General features: G+C 51.9%; 5 protein-coding genes across 5 annotated transcripts; 3 read left to right on the plus strand and 2 right to left on the minus strand.

The window, feature by feature from the left end:
- Positions 1-2,368: 2,368 nt before the first annotated feature.
- Positions 2,369-7,015, minus strand: QC762_607000 (uncharacterized protein). The gene is made up of 3 exons (XM_062892389.1): positions 3,432-7,015; positions 3,081-3,370; positions 2,369-3,029 (listed from the first exon to the last, which is right to left on the minus strand). The coding sequence occupies exons 1-3, from the start codon at positions 3,846-3,848 to the stop codon at positions 2,546-2,548; spliced, it is 1,191 nt and encodes a 396-aa protein (XP_062740923.1). The 5' UTR covers positions 3,849-7,015; the 3' UTR covers positions 2,369-2,545.
- On the plus strand, positions 4,941-6,980 carry QC762_607010 (uncharacterized protein). The gene is made up of 2 exons (XM_062892390.1): positions 4,941-6,432; positions 6,501-6,980. The coding sequence occupies exons 1-2, from the start codon at positions 6,311-6,313 to the stop codon at positions 6,721-6,723; spliced, it is 345 nt and encodes a 114-aa protein (XP_062740924.1). The 5' UTR covers positions 4,941-6,310; the 3' UTR covers positions 6,724-6,980.
- A 566-nt stretch (positions 7,016-7,581) lies between the features above and the next one.
- QC762_0097980 (uncharacterized protein) lies at positions 7,582-8,774 on the plus strand (the record flags this gene model as incomplete). Its single annotated transcript, XM_062884146.1, has 2 exons — positions 7,582-8,579; positions 8,646-8,774. The coding sequence occupies exons 1-2, from the start codon at positions 8,454-8,456 to the stop codon at positions 8,772-8,774; spliced, it is 255 nt and encodes an 84-aa protein (XP_062740925.1). The 5' UTR covers positions 7,582-8,453.
- A 395-nt stretch (positions 8,775-9,169) lies between these two features.
- QC762_607020 (uncharacterized protein) lies at positions 9,170-11,416 on the plus strand (the record flags this gene model as incomplete). Its single annotated transcript, XM_062892391.1, has 5 exons — positions 9,170-9,877; positions 9,933-9,974; positions 10,027-10,102; positions 10,152-10,691; positions 10,749-11,416. The coding sequence occupies 5 exons, from the start codon at positions 9,170-9,172 to the stop codon at positions 11,012-11,014; spliced, it is 1,632 nt and encodes a 543-aa protein (XP_062740926.1). The 3' UTR covers positions 11,015-11,416.
- SSF1 (rRNA-binding ribosome biosynthesis protein) lies at positions 11,412-12,881 on the minus strand (the record flags this gene model as incomplete). Its single annotated transcript, XM_062892392.1, has 1 exon — positions 11,412-12,881. The coding sequence occupies one exon, from the start codon at positions 12,879-12,881 to the stop codon at positions 11,412-11,414; it is 1,470 nt and encodes a 489-aa protein (XP_062740927.1).
- Positions 12,882-12,945: the final 64 nt, after the last annotated feature.

The following is a 12,945-nucleotide window of genomic DNA, read 5'->3' on the forward strand; positions in this document are numbered from 1 at the left end:
AAACAAACGACTGGGTTTCGGAGCTCAAATCCGTCGGTACAAGCGGCTCAGACAGGGCAAAGAATCTCATCTCGTCATTCCCGTCCACAGCGACGACATTGACGACGTTGAGTCCACGTGCACGTCTGCGCTTACGACGACGGCCTCGCTGACGGCCACCTTCAAGTTCGGTTCCCTGCCCATGATCACCCGTCGTTTCAGCAATTTCGCTGTCTATGAGCGGACTTATGAAGCGGGCGGCCGGGTCCGGTTCAGTCAGTTTGGTATCAGGCGGGTGCTCGCATCGGTTGAAAATCAGGGCGTTTGCTAGATTTTGCAGTATTCTTCCGGGATCTCTTGTGACCAAAAGATGTCCGTTCTCTCTCCGTAGGCCTAGCGATATTTCTAACAGGAGTGGTGAAAGTGCGACATCCCAGTGTATTCGATAGTTCGGATAGTAGTCGACAGGCCTGGTAACTCCTTCCTCAGCGACGCCAGCCGTCGGATTGAGTTTGAGCCTTTTGTTGAACGCCAGACTGGGTAGCCCCGAGTTGCAAGCGTCATATGAGGTCTTCTTGAACCAAATAGTGCCCGGAAACCACGAAAGAGCCAGATATCCATTACTACTGTACTTGTTCGTTTCATAGATCGTATGCCATACTGTCTGGCCGCGGGAACTCATCATGAGCCAAGATCGGAAAGGATACACCTTCTGTTGCTCAGTCAGGCTTAAAGCGTGTTGCAGCAATCCCCAATAGTGAGTATTTTGAGTCTTTCCACTTCGCAAAACCGAAAAGACACCATGGGAAAAGGTCACCCGAATTGAGTGTCCCTTCAAAGCTAAACGGGATAGTTTGAGATAAAGCGTGACCATGATCGACAAGAAGAGAGTCCGGAGTGTTGTACAGCGAAAGAGCAAGGATGTTCGCGGCCAAAATTGCTAGCTTTCGAAGGAACTCTTTAGATTGAAAAGTAACGTTCTGAGTGTGGACGCGCACCTGGGGAAGGTCGGTAATAAGGTTTGAGGGTCGAGACTGCGAAAATCTGGCGGAGCAGTGGCGCTAAACAGAAGAGCACATGCCATTCCAACTGTTCTTTCGCCAGGGAGTGGTGAGAGTTTCTGGCCACGAACCTTGTCGGTTTGGTAGCTGGGATGCTTCAAGTTGGATCTTGGGTAGTTAAGAGGGTTATCCCAGAATTCAAATTTTTGTAAAACTAGCTGAAGAGCATATGGTATGGCCTCCTCCATTGCTTGCTTGGCGTGACCATGATTCAGCCCAATTTCGTTGAGTAGTAGGTCCCCATAGGTACTCAACCTGACCATTCCAATATCGGAGGCGAGGAACCGGGCCCCGCCACAAGTTCTGACAAAGCCCCTATTGAAGAATGGGTAATCACCTTGAATGTCGAAATATCCCTAACGTGACCCTTCTGGATTATGCTGATGAGGACTATTGAGCCGGGTTGATCTAGCCCGACCGTACCATCGGCATGAGCAATGCTGGAAGGGATGCCTAAGCACCACTTGGTAAAGGCGGCTGTCCATGCAGCGAATGAAATAGAAGTTTCTATGACGATGCGAGTGACCTCAGTCTCTCCTATACGGCTGATCTGTCGCAATGCATCGACCAAAGCCAATATGCCTTCCTGGGGAGCACACAGGCTTCGGTGAGTCTCGGTCTGTGTTAGGAGTCGGTTCCATCCAACAACCTCTGTCGCAAAACTAGCTTTATGACAGCGCGGCTCGATGCTCTTCACTAAATCAATCATCTGCTTCTCAGTTGGCAGGAGCGTTTTATCAGCAGCCGACTCCTCCAACATCGCGTGCACAGCAAGACCACTGTTGAAAGTATCCATCGCCGAAACAAGACTGCAGATTAGACCCAAGAAATGCAATCCAGCGAGACTACGGCCAAAATAGGCCACACTGTCGTTTGCCGCAAATCCAACCGTGACCTGGAGGAAGCTCAACACAGCTGGCGGAGGGGTGGGCACCACGCTGTGTTCCATCTTTCGACGCGTCTCGATGCTCATTGCGATTGTAAGCGCTCACAGGCCAAAATGGCAAGGGGTTGAATGTTATCCGATGTTTCTGCCTGCAGGACACATCTCGCGATAGTGATTCCAGACTGAGCAGTGGTGTCCAGGCTCCGTTGTGGTGAGATGGACATGGTCGAGTAATCTGTACGATTCAGTCGAGAGGAACATGACGATCACTTGTGAGAGTCAAGGACGTACCGAAAGTTGTTGTTTTTTTGACTCGATTCAAACGCCTTCTAAGACTGTGGATGTGTGTTTGGTAACAGAGATTGTATGTGACATGGAGTTGCTCGTGATTGCGTCCCGGTAGCGAAAGATCATGATTGTATCCAGCCAAAAGTTAGAGGTGTGGTTATCAACCAACATTTCAAGCGATTTGTATTGAGTTGAGAAGAAAACGATTCAAGCGACCATTTTAGACGGGAGTACACATGTGTTTTCCTGCTGGAAGGAGCGCACTTGGTGGTGCCTTCCACAATGGAACAAGCTTTCCAGTTTGAACTCGATACTTTCTGCCCACTCCACTTCAACTATCTCCCCCACCCCCATCACCCTCCTTATTATCATACGGTTTCTGCGCAAACCAAAAATAAAAGTAATAATACCTATGCACCTTCCCATCCATAACCGCCTCCCTCACCTTCGCACTAAAGACTTCTCTCTCCACTGCATCCATCCCCAAGTTTGCAAAGGCTTTCCCCAGCGCCGATAAGCTCTGCAACGCGGCCTCTTTCACATACAGCCCAATCAACCTCATCGTTTTATCTTTAGGCCACGTTCCCACTGGTGTCTTCTTCTTGACACAGGTAATATTGACGAAACCAGCTCGTTCAAGAAAGTTGCCCACCACAGCCGGCATGTTCAAATTCATTCCAAACTTGGCCATAGCTTCCACACATAAAGCCCAGAATTTCTTCATCACGTCCGTCTCGGGGTCCATAGTTCCGTCGTCACAACGAGGTTCCCCATGTGATTCTTGAAATTCGACCCAGCCTCCTGGTTTGAGGTGTCTGTTTGCTTTGTCAGCCTCATATTCCATCGGCAAAAAGGGGAACACATACTGATAGATCTGGTCCACCGCCTTCTGCAAATCCCTCAGCACAAGCGCCATGCCCCTTAAATGCACAAAGTCCCAGTCTGACCCGTTCGCCCACTCGTCTTCGACATCGTCAATCATGAACCTGACATTTGGCGGCACCCACTGTGGTTGGATCGGTGAGAGATCGAGCCCCAAGATTTCAGCCCCAGGGAACAGGTCCCCCATCTCGATAGCCCAGATTCCTGTGCCGGTCCCAATATCAATGATCTTTTGTGGGTTGGGTCCAATGGGTGAAAGGTAGAGTTTCCCGTCCTTTCGACACAAATCAATGTTAGTGAATAATTACCTAAGGGGCAACAAAGGGGCAACCCACCGTCAACTCCATCATCATCGCATGCTTCATATCCTCCCTATTCTGCTCCTGATCATCATTTGGAATTGGGTACCTCCCATATCGATAAGAATGATATCTCCTCCCATTCTCATACGTATGTGCATAAATGCTCGACGTCACCGACGTCGAAGCCTTGGACGACCCGTCCCATCCCTCAGCCAAGAACTCGTCTTCTTCCTCAGGGCCCTCCTCAGCCTCGATTGAATCAGGGAATTGCTCTGTCTGCCGTCTCCCATCGCCTGTTTTTTGCGAAAATGCTTCATCTTCCGGTATCGGGCCCGGTGTTGACGGTTGCGGTGGTTTTGGCGACGATCTTTTCGTCTGTGGTGGTAGTGGTGGCTCTAAATGTGAGGGGTCATCGGATGGCCCCCTTTGGGGTTCTGAAAGTCCTGACATCGGAGAGCTGTGCCGACCGTTGACGTCGACCGGGATTTAATGCACGTCACCGCGGGATGATTGTTGAGGATTCAGGAAGGAAATTTCCGTGAAGCTTTTGGTCCGTCGTCGCCGGTCTCAGGATCGATATCGGGATCACAGAATCGGAGCCTTTTCTCGTTCTTCGGCAGCTTCAAGAAATGACGGAGTGAAAGATTAACAAAATACCGTCAGACCCGACAGGACACACAGCTGGAATGCGGTGCTGGTGGTGGTTGGGACGGGTCGTCGGTTTGGCTATATAAAACATTAATATCCGTGTGCCACCTGGGCGGGCGCCCATCACCATCGCTTATGGAGCCCAGCCGACTTTTGCGGTAGACAGGATGCACGGCAGCACCATGGCGTTGATCTGTCGGGCCGTGGTCTCCGTCGGAGGGTTTTTAGCTGTCAATCTGTCGTAGAGGAGCCGTGGTCCCAGCGCTGGGGTTCAACACCAGGTTGAAAAATCAGAGCAGCTTGGTTGAAAGAATCGGCGAGATTCAGTCCGCTTACATTTCGGGGAAGCGCTCTCTCGTTCGCGTCTGCAAAAGTGACAAGACCATGGAAGCTCCGCATAAAAGTGCCTTCCCATTCAAGGACAGGTTCTTTGCCTTCCGTCACATCTTGCATCTGCACGAGAGTGGGAATACTGGCAATGCAGCCGCCCGTCATGGCCAATCAGAGTCAAGATATCTGGACTTTTATCCCCTGACCTCCCAACCTTGAAGCTGTGGTGTTTGGTTTTCTGCTTCGTTTAATTCTAGTAATGCAACGACCGGCGGCACGTACACAACGTCAAAATGCTGCTACCCGATCAGATCAGCCTGCCAGACCCGCCATAGCTTTTTCTCGGAGGTCGATCAAAGGGCTTTAAAGCGTAGAGGTGGTGAGGTGTTTAACTCAAGGTCAGATAATCAAGATATGGTTATGTTAATCAATGTGGCTGACCAATGCACGTCTAGTGCAACACTACAATTCTCTACGTCTAGTAGTGATCAGCCTATGTTTGTCTAGACTTGCGATCTGTTGTTTCGTGAGACAGGTCCTGCATATGGCCTCCTGTCTGACAACCTTTGAGAAATTGAGATGCCAGCAGCGTGCGTCGTGAGACTTTTCTGATTCTCTTGTTCAAAGACCGAGATGTCGATCCATGCCAGCTGGCCTTATCTAACCCTGGAAGCTATTCGGGACCCAGCAGCCATTGACAAATCTTTTTGGTCTAGCATAGCAGATGGGAGTTGGACGCGGCTAGTGAAATAGCAATTCTGAGACTCTGTCGTAAAGTTGCCAGCTGAAACTAGCGACCGACGCTGCCGAAGAGGCTTGGAAGAGGTCACGTTGTGGATTATAATCAGGGGATCCAGGAGAGTGTCTTGGTAACCCTTTGGTCGGCAAATCTTGTCGGTTCGCGTCCCGTCGCGGAACAACCTCCAAACCGAGAGATTGCCGCGCACGTGCCTCGTGTGCCTGGATCTGAGAAATTCTAGTGTTGCTAGCGCAGCGGTCCAGCAATGCTTATTTTGACATTCGAAGGGTGGTGCACTGGTGTTGAAGATGCGGCGTTTTGTGTCGGATCACCAACAGGAAAAGCCGAGGCCTGTAACGCGGTCGTCCGGAAAAACGACCCATTCCGAGCAGCAGTGGGCAATCCAATCCGGGGCGAGGTCGGGTCTGGGGGAGCTCTGGGGAAGCTGTCCGGGGAAGCGGAGCTGGCCGCAACACCAAGCCCACCAGAGCCGTTTTGTCCTCGGTTACCCCACAGTTCGTGGCACGACATGCGGAGCGCTTCACAGGCCAAACACACCACCATTGGCCGCTAATCACACGAGAAACCACCACATGCCGAACCACTTGCTCCTCCCGCTCTGCCCATGTTCTCTCCTGGCCAGTCTGCCAGTTGTGCCCAACGCACCTGCTCTGCCTTTGCCATACATCAATTCGCATGTTTTCTTCTCTTTGTCCCACCCTCCAGAAACTTCCCACCTTTTCTGGGCTGGCCATCTACAAGCATCTATCCTTGAATCTACATACGCCGGAGAGAGAGAGGGGTATCTTATCCTCCCCACGCTCTAATTTGCTTGTCGATCTCTTGTCATCACATCCTTGCATCTACTCCATACAACTACGTCTTCTTCCCCACGGGGCAACCTCCTCCCGCGGCAACCGAAGTGGGAATATAAACACTCCCCTTCGTCCCTGATTTCTGTCCTCTCGACCTGACCTCGACATCATCGCTTCGTTATACACACTTCAACAGTTCTCGCCCGCACTTCAAGATACCCTTTTTGTTGGTTTTGTGCTGTTTCGGTTCCTTGTAACAAACCACCACATTTCCACCCCCCACCCATTTTACGTACTACTACAACTACCAAGGACGACAAACCACCACTCTGTCGAACCACCACCGATTACCGAGAGAGAACACCTTTACTCTACCAAAAATGGCCTCTACTCAGCAGCAATCCCGCCTCCTTTCCACCTCTGCCCGCGTGCACCCCCCTTACCTTCCTCACCTCTACACCGCGGCTACCAAACCATCCCCCGTAGCAAGGGGCATCAAGTGGTATGCTCCCCCTCATTTCCCCTTTCTCCTCTCTGTCCAACAGCTTCCAACATGTTCTTTGTGTTTAGGGTCCCACCTCTCGCAGGCGCCCTCGCAGCAGGCTACGTAGCCGTCTCAACCTACCGCACCTCCGCCGCTGCCGCCCAGCAACGACAGGCCGAGGCTGAGCAGGCTGATCTGGAGAGAAGACGACAGAATGCCGCTTTGGCGGACGCCTACGGGGACAGGAGCAGCTTGGAGGAGTTGGAGAGGGCGATGAGGGTGTATGAGGCGCAGCGGGGCAACAACTAAGCAGGGGTGATGTTGCCCAGGAAGAGGGGGACTGACTGATGAGCGGGCTCTTGGAGGGTTCTCTCGTACTGACAGGGCAATGACAGGGGGAAATGGGAAATGCGGTGGAATTTTGGCTTTTTGATATCCTGTTTTGGTGTTTTTCTGGGTTGGTTTTTTGAAAGGCATTAGCATGGGTTATGAACTGGATGGATGGGGCTGGGCAAACGGGCACAAGGCATATTTTCTGGCGGGGCGTTTTTGGATGGGCAATCTGATGCAAGATCATGGGGAAGCTACGGCTGGCTATTCCTTGCAGATATTTTGAGAGAAAAAAATGTCAAAATAATATTCTATCTGCTCTGGTCATCATGTTGTGTGAATGATGCTGGGGTAGTGATGAGCGGGGGGTTGTTGCACACCCAGGCTCAAACACTGAGAAGCACGACCACCTCATCACCAGCCAAGACCTCCCTTCCACACATCCCGACGGTAGCAGAAGTCAAGCTTTGTCCCCCCCTGCAAGATCCATCACACTCAATCACATTTTACTCACCTTAAATCCGAGCAGAGTTCATCAAAAATACCTCGAATCTCTCCTGTTGTGCACGTATGATTGGGACTATGGGGGAGATTTTGTACGGCATGATGTGGTGGTGTTGTCATACCTTTGCAGTGCAGATCTGCTGCGGGGGATGAGATGGTTGATGCCTGATGATTATTAAAGTTGGCGGCGTGCATATGCGGTGTTTGTGGTTGGATGAGTGAGTGATGGGCGGGGATCTGGGTTGATGGGGTTGATCTTTGATGTGGGAGCATGGCACAGAGAGGGGGGGGGAGGGGATTTGTGAAACTGCGATTTGACGATGGGGGTGATAGGGCGTTGCGGAGGGCGTCGTACTTGCGAGGATGCGGGTGTTGCGAGTTGGGGAAGAGAAGGGTGATGCGTTGAGTTGCCTGTAAGATTTCAACGTGGGGGTTTGGAGGATGTTATTGGGTGGTTTTGATTGGGCTGTACATAAGAGTTGGAGATTTGAATTTCTTAATCGTAAGTAGGGTATGGGAGCTACTGCTTGTACATTTGTGGTGTGTATCTGAGATATGCATGAGAGAAGCTGGGCGTCAGTCATGTTGAGGAAGTGATGAGATGGCTCATGAGGCGAGAGTTGCTCAGTTTCATTACGTCGGTCTAAGTGATCAAAAACCGAGGAGTGAGATACGAGGCTGGTAAGACATGACAGAATAATTCTGTCCTGATCAGGCGGTTCATCAAAAATGAGATAGAGTTGTCGAAAACATTCCTGAGCACACATAACTTCCCGGGTCAGGCTTGTGCCGAGCAGAATAAGTTGCCGCACGGAGTATGGGAACTGTCTGATAGGAACACTGGGTTGTTCTGGCTTTTTGGGATCTTTTTGCCTTTCGACAATTGGAAAAACATGGGCCTCTGTCCTGGTTGTACCTTCCCTCTTGGGAACCCACAGATGCCCGCCAGTCACATACTTGAATTTCTACCCACTCAACACACCTACTCAACACAAAGGAGACTTGCAGCACCAAAATTCTCCATGATGATAAGTCTTCAACCTCACCCGCCCTTTTCTTATCAACGCCCAGTCCGCTGCCGTTTCTGGGCAATTCCTCCCCAAATGGATGTAGCCCTGCTCAGCACGGCTCCCTACGGCCCATGACGTTGGGAAACTGTGAGACTGCTCGTTGGCACCCGATGGAACGGGGATAAGATTGGCAGAATGCTCCAGACAGGCAAGGCGGAAGCCGTGCAAAGTTGGCAAAGGGAGGCATCTGTCTACAAGATGAGACACCCAGACCTAGACCAGCTGTCTACAAGAGGAGCAGTGAGCACACCAGCGCAAGGGGTAAGACGATGTTTTCATACTCTATCCCATCATTGGCCTCAACTATGAACTCATCACACCCTTTAGTATCACGACTCAATCTTGGCTATCTCGATCATCACGACCTGCATCGGCAGTGCGACGGCAGCAAGTCATGTCAGCGATAGTCTCGCCCCAAACTCAACCCCCTCCCAGCCTCGTGTTGGAAGCCGATGATTACTACACTTGTTTTTTCATCTGAGAAAGACGTCACACTAAGGCTCGCCGGAATGCTCGCCGCGGGATACGCAACCCGATCTGGGGCTTGCAACACCTGCTTCGGAGTCCCATCCGTGAACTCGGTTAACGACGAGGAATGAGATGTCTCGCAACGCGCGGATCTCCCCCTTCCTCCCACTATTCCTCTCTCGTTCACGCGCAATCAGCATGAAGGATAAGATGTGTTTTGCATCAGCACAACTTGTTCCGTTTTGTTCTGCTTTCTTCTGACTTACTTACACACTTTAGGGGGAGCAATAAGACAGCTCTCTTGTACATTTTGACCCCTAGACATATACCAGCACCAGTCCCATGGAAAGGGGCTCGAGATACCCAGCAAGACAACACGCAGAATGATAGTCAATCTCTACTGGATCACGCTTTTTGTTCTTCTTCCCGTCACAGTGTTGCTTATGAGCAGGAGCCTACTGGCCAAAGCAGCACGAAGTTTCCTCGCCAAAGCAAAAAGACACACATCAGACACTCCACCATCATCACCAACAGATTCCGTCACAGGAGAAGATGACCATGAGCGAATCAAAGACAAGGAAGCGCGGGCGTTCCAGATCAAGTTTCTCAAGGTGTACCTTTTTGCCATGGCGGCCGACTGGTTGCAGGGGCCATACACTTACCCCCTCTTCAAGACCGAGTTTGAGTTTCCAGAAAAGACGGTCGCGTCACTGTACATGACAACGTTTATTGCTGCGGCAATCTCTTCACTCTTTGTCGGGTTTCTGGCGGACAAGTTTGGGAGAAGAAATGCCTGTCTAGCGTTCTGTCTCATCCACTCGCTCTCGGCGTTGAGCGTGCTTTCGAAGGACTTGAAAGTGCTGTATGCGGGACAAGCACTTGGTGGAATAGGGCTGGCGATGCTCTGGACGGTGTTTGAGAGTTGGATGGTGACTGAGTGGAACACTAGGAAGCTTGGAGATGAGAGGCTAGGGACCATGTTTGGGACCATGACGAGGGCCAACTGCAGTGCTGCTGTGTTGGGTGGGTTGATTGGCGATTTGGCTGTGGAGGTGTCAGGGACGAGAAAGGGACCTTTTGTGGTTGGTGTGGTAAGTGCATGGCCATTGTTTGTGGTGAAGAAGGCGAAATTAACGACGAACATAGGCTATCGAAGCTATTGCTGCGGCCATGCTTATTTGCTGCTGGGTAAGACACTCGCCATGAGATTTTCTGGGCTACATACTGACTGATCTCGCAGAATGAGAACTACGGACAGCCAAAAGACAGCAAGGAGAAGCGCATGACTCCAAAGGAGACCCTCATACAGCTTGGAGGTAAGTACCAGAAAGACCGCCAAGACCTTGCGGTTGCTAACGGATAAAGACATCAAAATCTGGGCACTCAGCTTCATCAGCTGCTGCTGGGAAGGCACCAATTTCTTGGTCCTCTTCTTCTGGCCTGGTATTCTCCAAGACGCACACAGACGCATCCACGGACCTGACGCTGAGGATGTGCCCTACGGCCCCATCTTCGCTGCCTTCATGTTGGCCATGATTCTCGGCGCTCTGCTGTTCAGTGCCATCATGAAGAGAAAGAAGAGCCGCCTCGCCTTGCCCGTCGATCCTTCCCAATCTCCCAGCAAGCCTTCCTGGTTGAAGAAAGCCTTCACCAATCCCCACAACCTGATGGGCATCGTCATCTTCATCGGCGGCGGCTGTCTACTGCAATCAGCATATGTCCCAATCGAGATCCTCGCCTTCTTTGGCTACTTGTTGTTCGAGTTTTGCAACGGCATTTACGTGCCCTGCGTGGCGTACCATAGGGGTATCGTCGTCAACGAGGGCAGCAGAGCGGGTTTGTACGGTCTGATGAAGTTGCCTCACTTCCTGTTTGTCATCATTGCACTGGCGACTGCTGTTGAAGGTGAGTACTCTCTTCTCTCGCCTGATGGCCAAGTGTGCAGAGACTGATGAATCCCAGACCCTCGCCACCGGCAAACTGTCTTCCTCGCTTGCTCCTCCACCCTCGTCGCTGCCTCTCTGGCGAGCATCATTGGACTGAGGGGCTCGGCGCCGGAAGAGAAGAAGCCCGAGAATGACTTGGAGCAACTGATGGAGATGAGCGATGGTGACAGCTTCCGGGAGAAGATGCTCACGCCGCACACCCTGGCTTCGGCTTCGACACCAACGCTGTCCACCACGAGGCCGACCACGGCTCATGAGATTATCATGGATAAGCAATCCTGAGCGACTCACAGGCGTGCCCTACCAAGGCAAACCGCTAGCGACGATACCCAGAAAGATTCAACATGAACGACAACTAGCCCTCAGTGGTCAACAGCCAACTAACGAGCGATGAAGTATGGTATGTGCGAGTAAGATGAACAGACGGGATAAGGGAAGGTACAAGTAACAAACATGGGCAGGACGGGATTAACATGAGGACAACAGCAAAAACAACAGCAACAACAAGATAAACAACAACACATTTGTACTTTTCTGTAAATTAGTTGTACCCGACATCTTAGTCCCTAAAACAACAAGGAAACAGACTTGATCATCCAGCCGCAATAGAGCTTGATCTCAAAAACAGCAATCTCTCTCATTGAACCCGATATCTACACCCTTGGTATCTCGAACTTTTTCACTTCTTAAAAGCCTTCCTCTTCCCCTGTTTATTCCCATCGGCAATCTCCTCCTCCTCATCCTCCCACTCCCCATCCTCCTCCATCTTCGAGTTGACCTGCTCCTCAGCATCCCCAGCCAACCCCTCGCTATCAAACCCCTTGTCATCCCCATCATACCCATACTCGTACAAATCACTATCGTAATCCTCCATATCCTCATCATCATCCTCTTCTTCCTCTTGCTGCCCCTTCTTCCCCTGCTGCTGCTGCTGCTTATTCGCCTCCTTGGCAGCCTTCTTCCTCTCCACATTCGCCTTCTGCTCCTTCTTCCTCGCCTCCTTGTCCTTCCTCCTCTGCTCCCACTTCTTCTCCAGCTCCCTAATCTCCTCCCTTGTCTTGTGGACATACTCATGCCACATCACCTTGCCCGAGCACAGCCCTTCCTCCACCTTTGTCATGCGAAGCTTCATTCTCGGGCCGAGCTCGACTAACTTCACAGCCCGACGCTCAACATTGTCTTTACGCCCCGTGTCACCATCCTCATCATCACTCCCGTCTTCATTTTGTGCTTGTCTTGGCTTGTTGGAACTGTGAACCTTCCTCGCCGACGTCTCGAGAACCTCCACCTCGGCGTCGGTTTCGTACTCGCTTCCTGACGTGTTATCCGTCTCGTACCCCGCGCCGTTTTCACCCCCAATCATAAACTCGGAGATGTCTTTTAGCTTCCCCAGGTTGGGCAGCTGCCCCTTCTTTGACTTGGACGACTTTAGCAGTTTCTCGGCGGCGTTTAACCTCCTCAGTGGCTTCGACAGGCCGACTGGTTTGGTGGTGATGGCGTAGTGGCGGAAGTTGACGATGAACGTCCCGTCGTCTTCGGGGGATTGCTCCCTGTTAAGAAGGAGGACGCGACGGATGGATTTGAGGGGGGTTCGTTGCGGGTTGATTGGGGGGAAGAGAGACTGGAAAGCGGTCGTGGTGAGGGACTCGAGGTGACGGGGGACTTTGGAGGTGTGGTCCGAGTTGGGGTTGGTGAAGTTGTTCATGACTAGGAGGGGAGGGGTGATGTACTCTTTGCCGCCCCCCTTGGGGTGTCGCTGGGCTCGCCGGACGTCCTTTGTCAAAGAATACTTTTCTACGCGAAAGTGAAAGGTAGGGCCGCGGGGGGTGATGGCGAGGCGCATGTTGGTGTTGCCCGACTCGGAGCGGGAGAAGAGGAGGAGGTGGGAGACGCCGAGGGGGCCGCACATGGTCACGTAGTCGCGTAGGCGGTTGGCTTTGCGCTCTTTGAGGCGGGAGGCGGTGCCGGGTTCCATTACGCGCCGGACGTCGGCGGCAAGTTGGGAGATGCTGGTTCCTACTTCGCCGGCGCCCATGCGGATGACCATGGATTTCGGGTCTTTGGTGTTGATGTGGCCAGTGACGGCGGTGGGGGCGGCTGGGTTGTGAGCACCCAGGTGGGTTCTTCTCTTGGAGCGTTTCTTGGCCATTGTGGTGGTGGTTGATGTGTTTTCTCTGGTTTCGTAGGCAGAGAAATGTATGATGGAGGAAGCT

The sequence above is a fragment of the Podospora pseudocomata genome, chromosome 6 (assembly GCF_035222375.1).
Source record: "Podospora pseudocomata strain CBS 415.72m chromosome 6, whole genome shotgun sequence".
Lineage (NCBI taxonomy): Eukaryota > Fungi > Ascomycota > Sordariomycetes > Sordariales > Podosporaceae > Podospora > Podospora pseudocomata.

Excerpts from the sequence above, each read along its gene's own strand:
- QC762_607000 (XM_062892389.1), bottom strand. The coding sequence starts at position 3,848 with ATGTCAGGACTTTCAGAACCCCAAAGGGGGCCATCCGATGACCCCTCA. Across the intron at positions 3,371-3,431 it reads CGATGATGATGGAGTTGACG|GACGGGAAACTCTACCTTTC; the intron begins GTGGGTTGCCCC and ends TTGTGTCGAAAG. Across the intron at positions 3,030-3,080 it reads GCGGTGGACCAGATCTATCA|ACACCTCAAACCAGGAGGCT; the intron begins GTATGTGTTCCC and ends CAAAGCAAACAG.
- QC762_607010 (XM_062892390.1), top strand. The coding sequence starts at position 6,311 with ATGGCCTCTACTCAGCAGCAATCCCGCCTCCTTTCCACCTCTGCCCGC. Across the intron at positions 6,433-6,500 it reads GTAGCAAGGGGCATCAAGTG|GGTCCCACCTCTCGCAGGCG; the intron begins GTATGCTCCCCC and ends CTTTGTGTTTAG.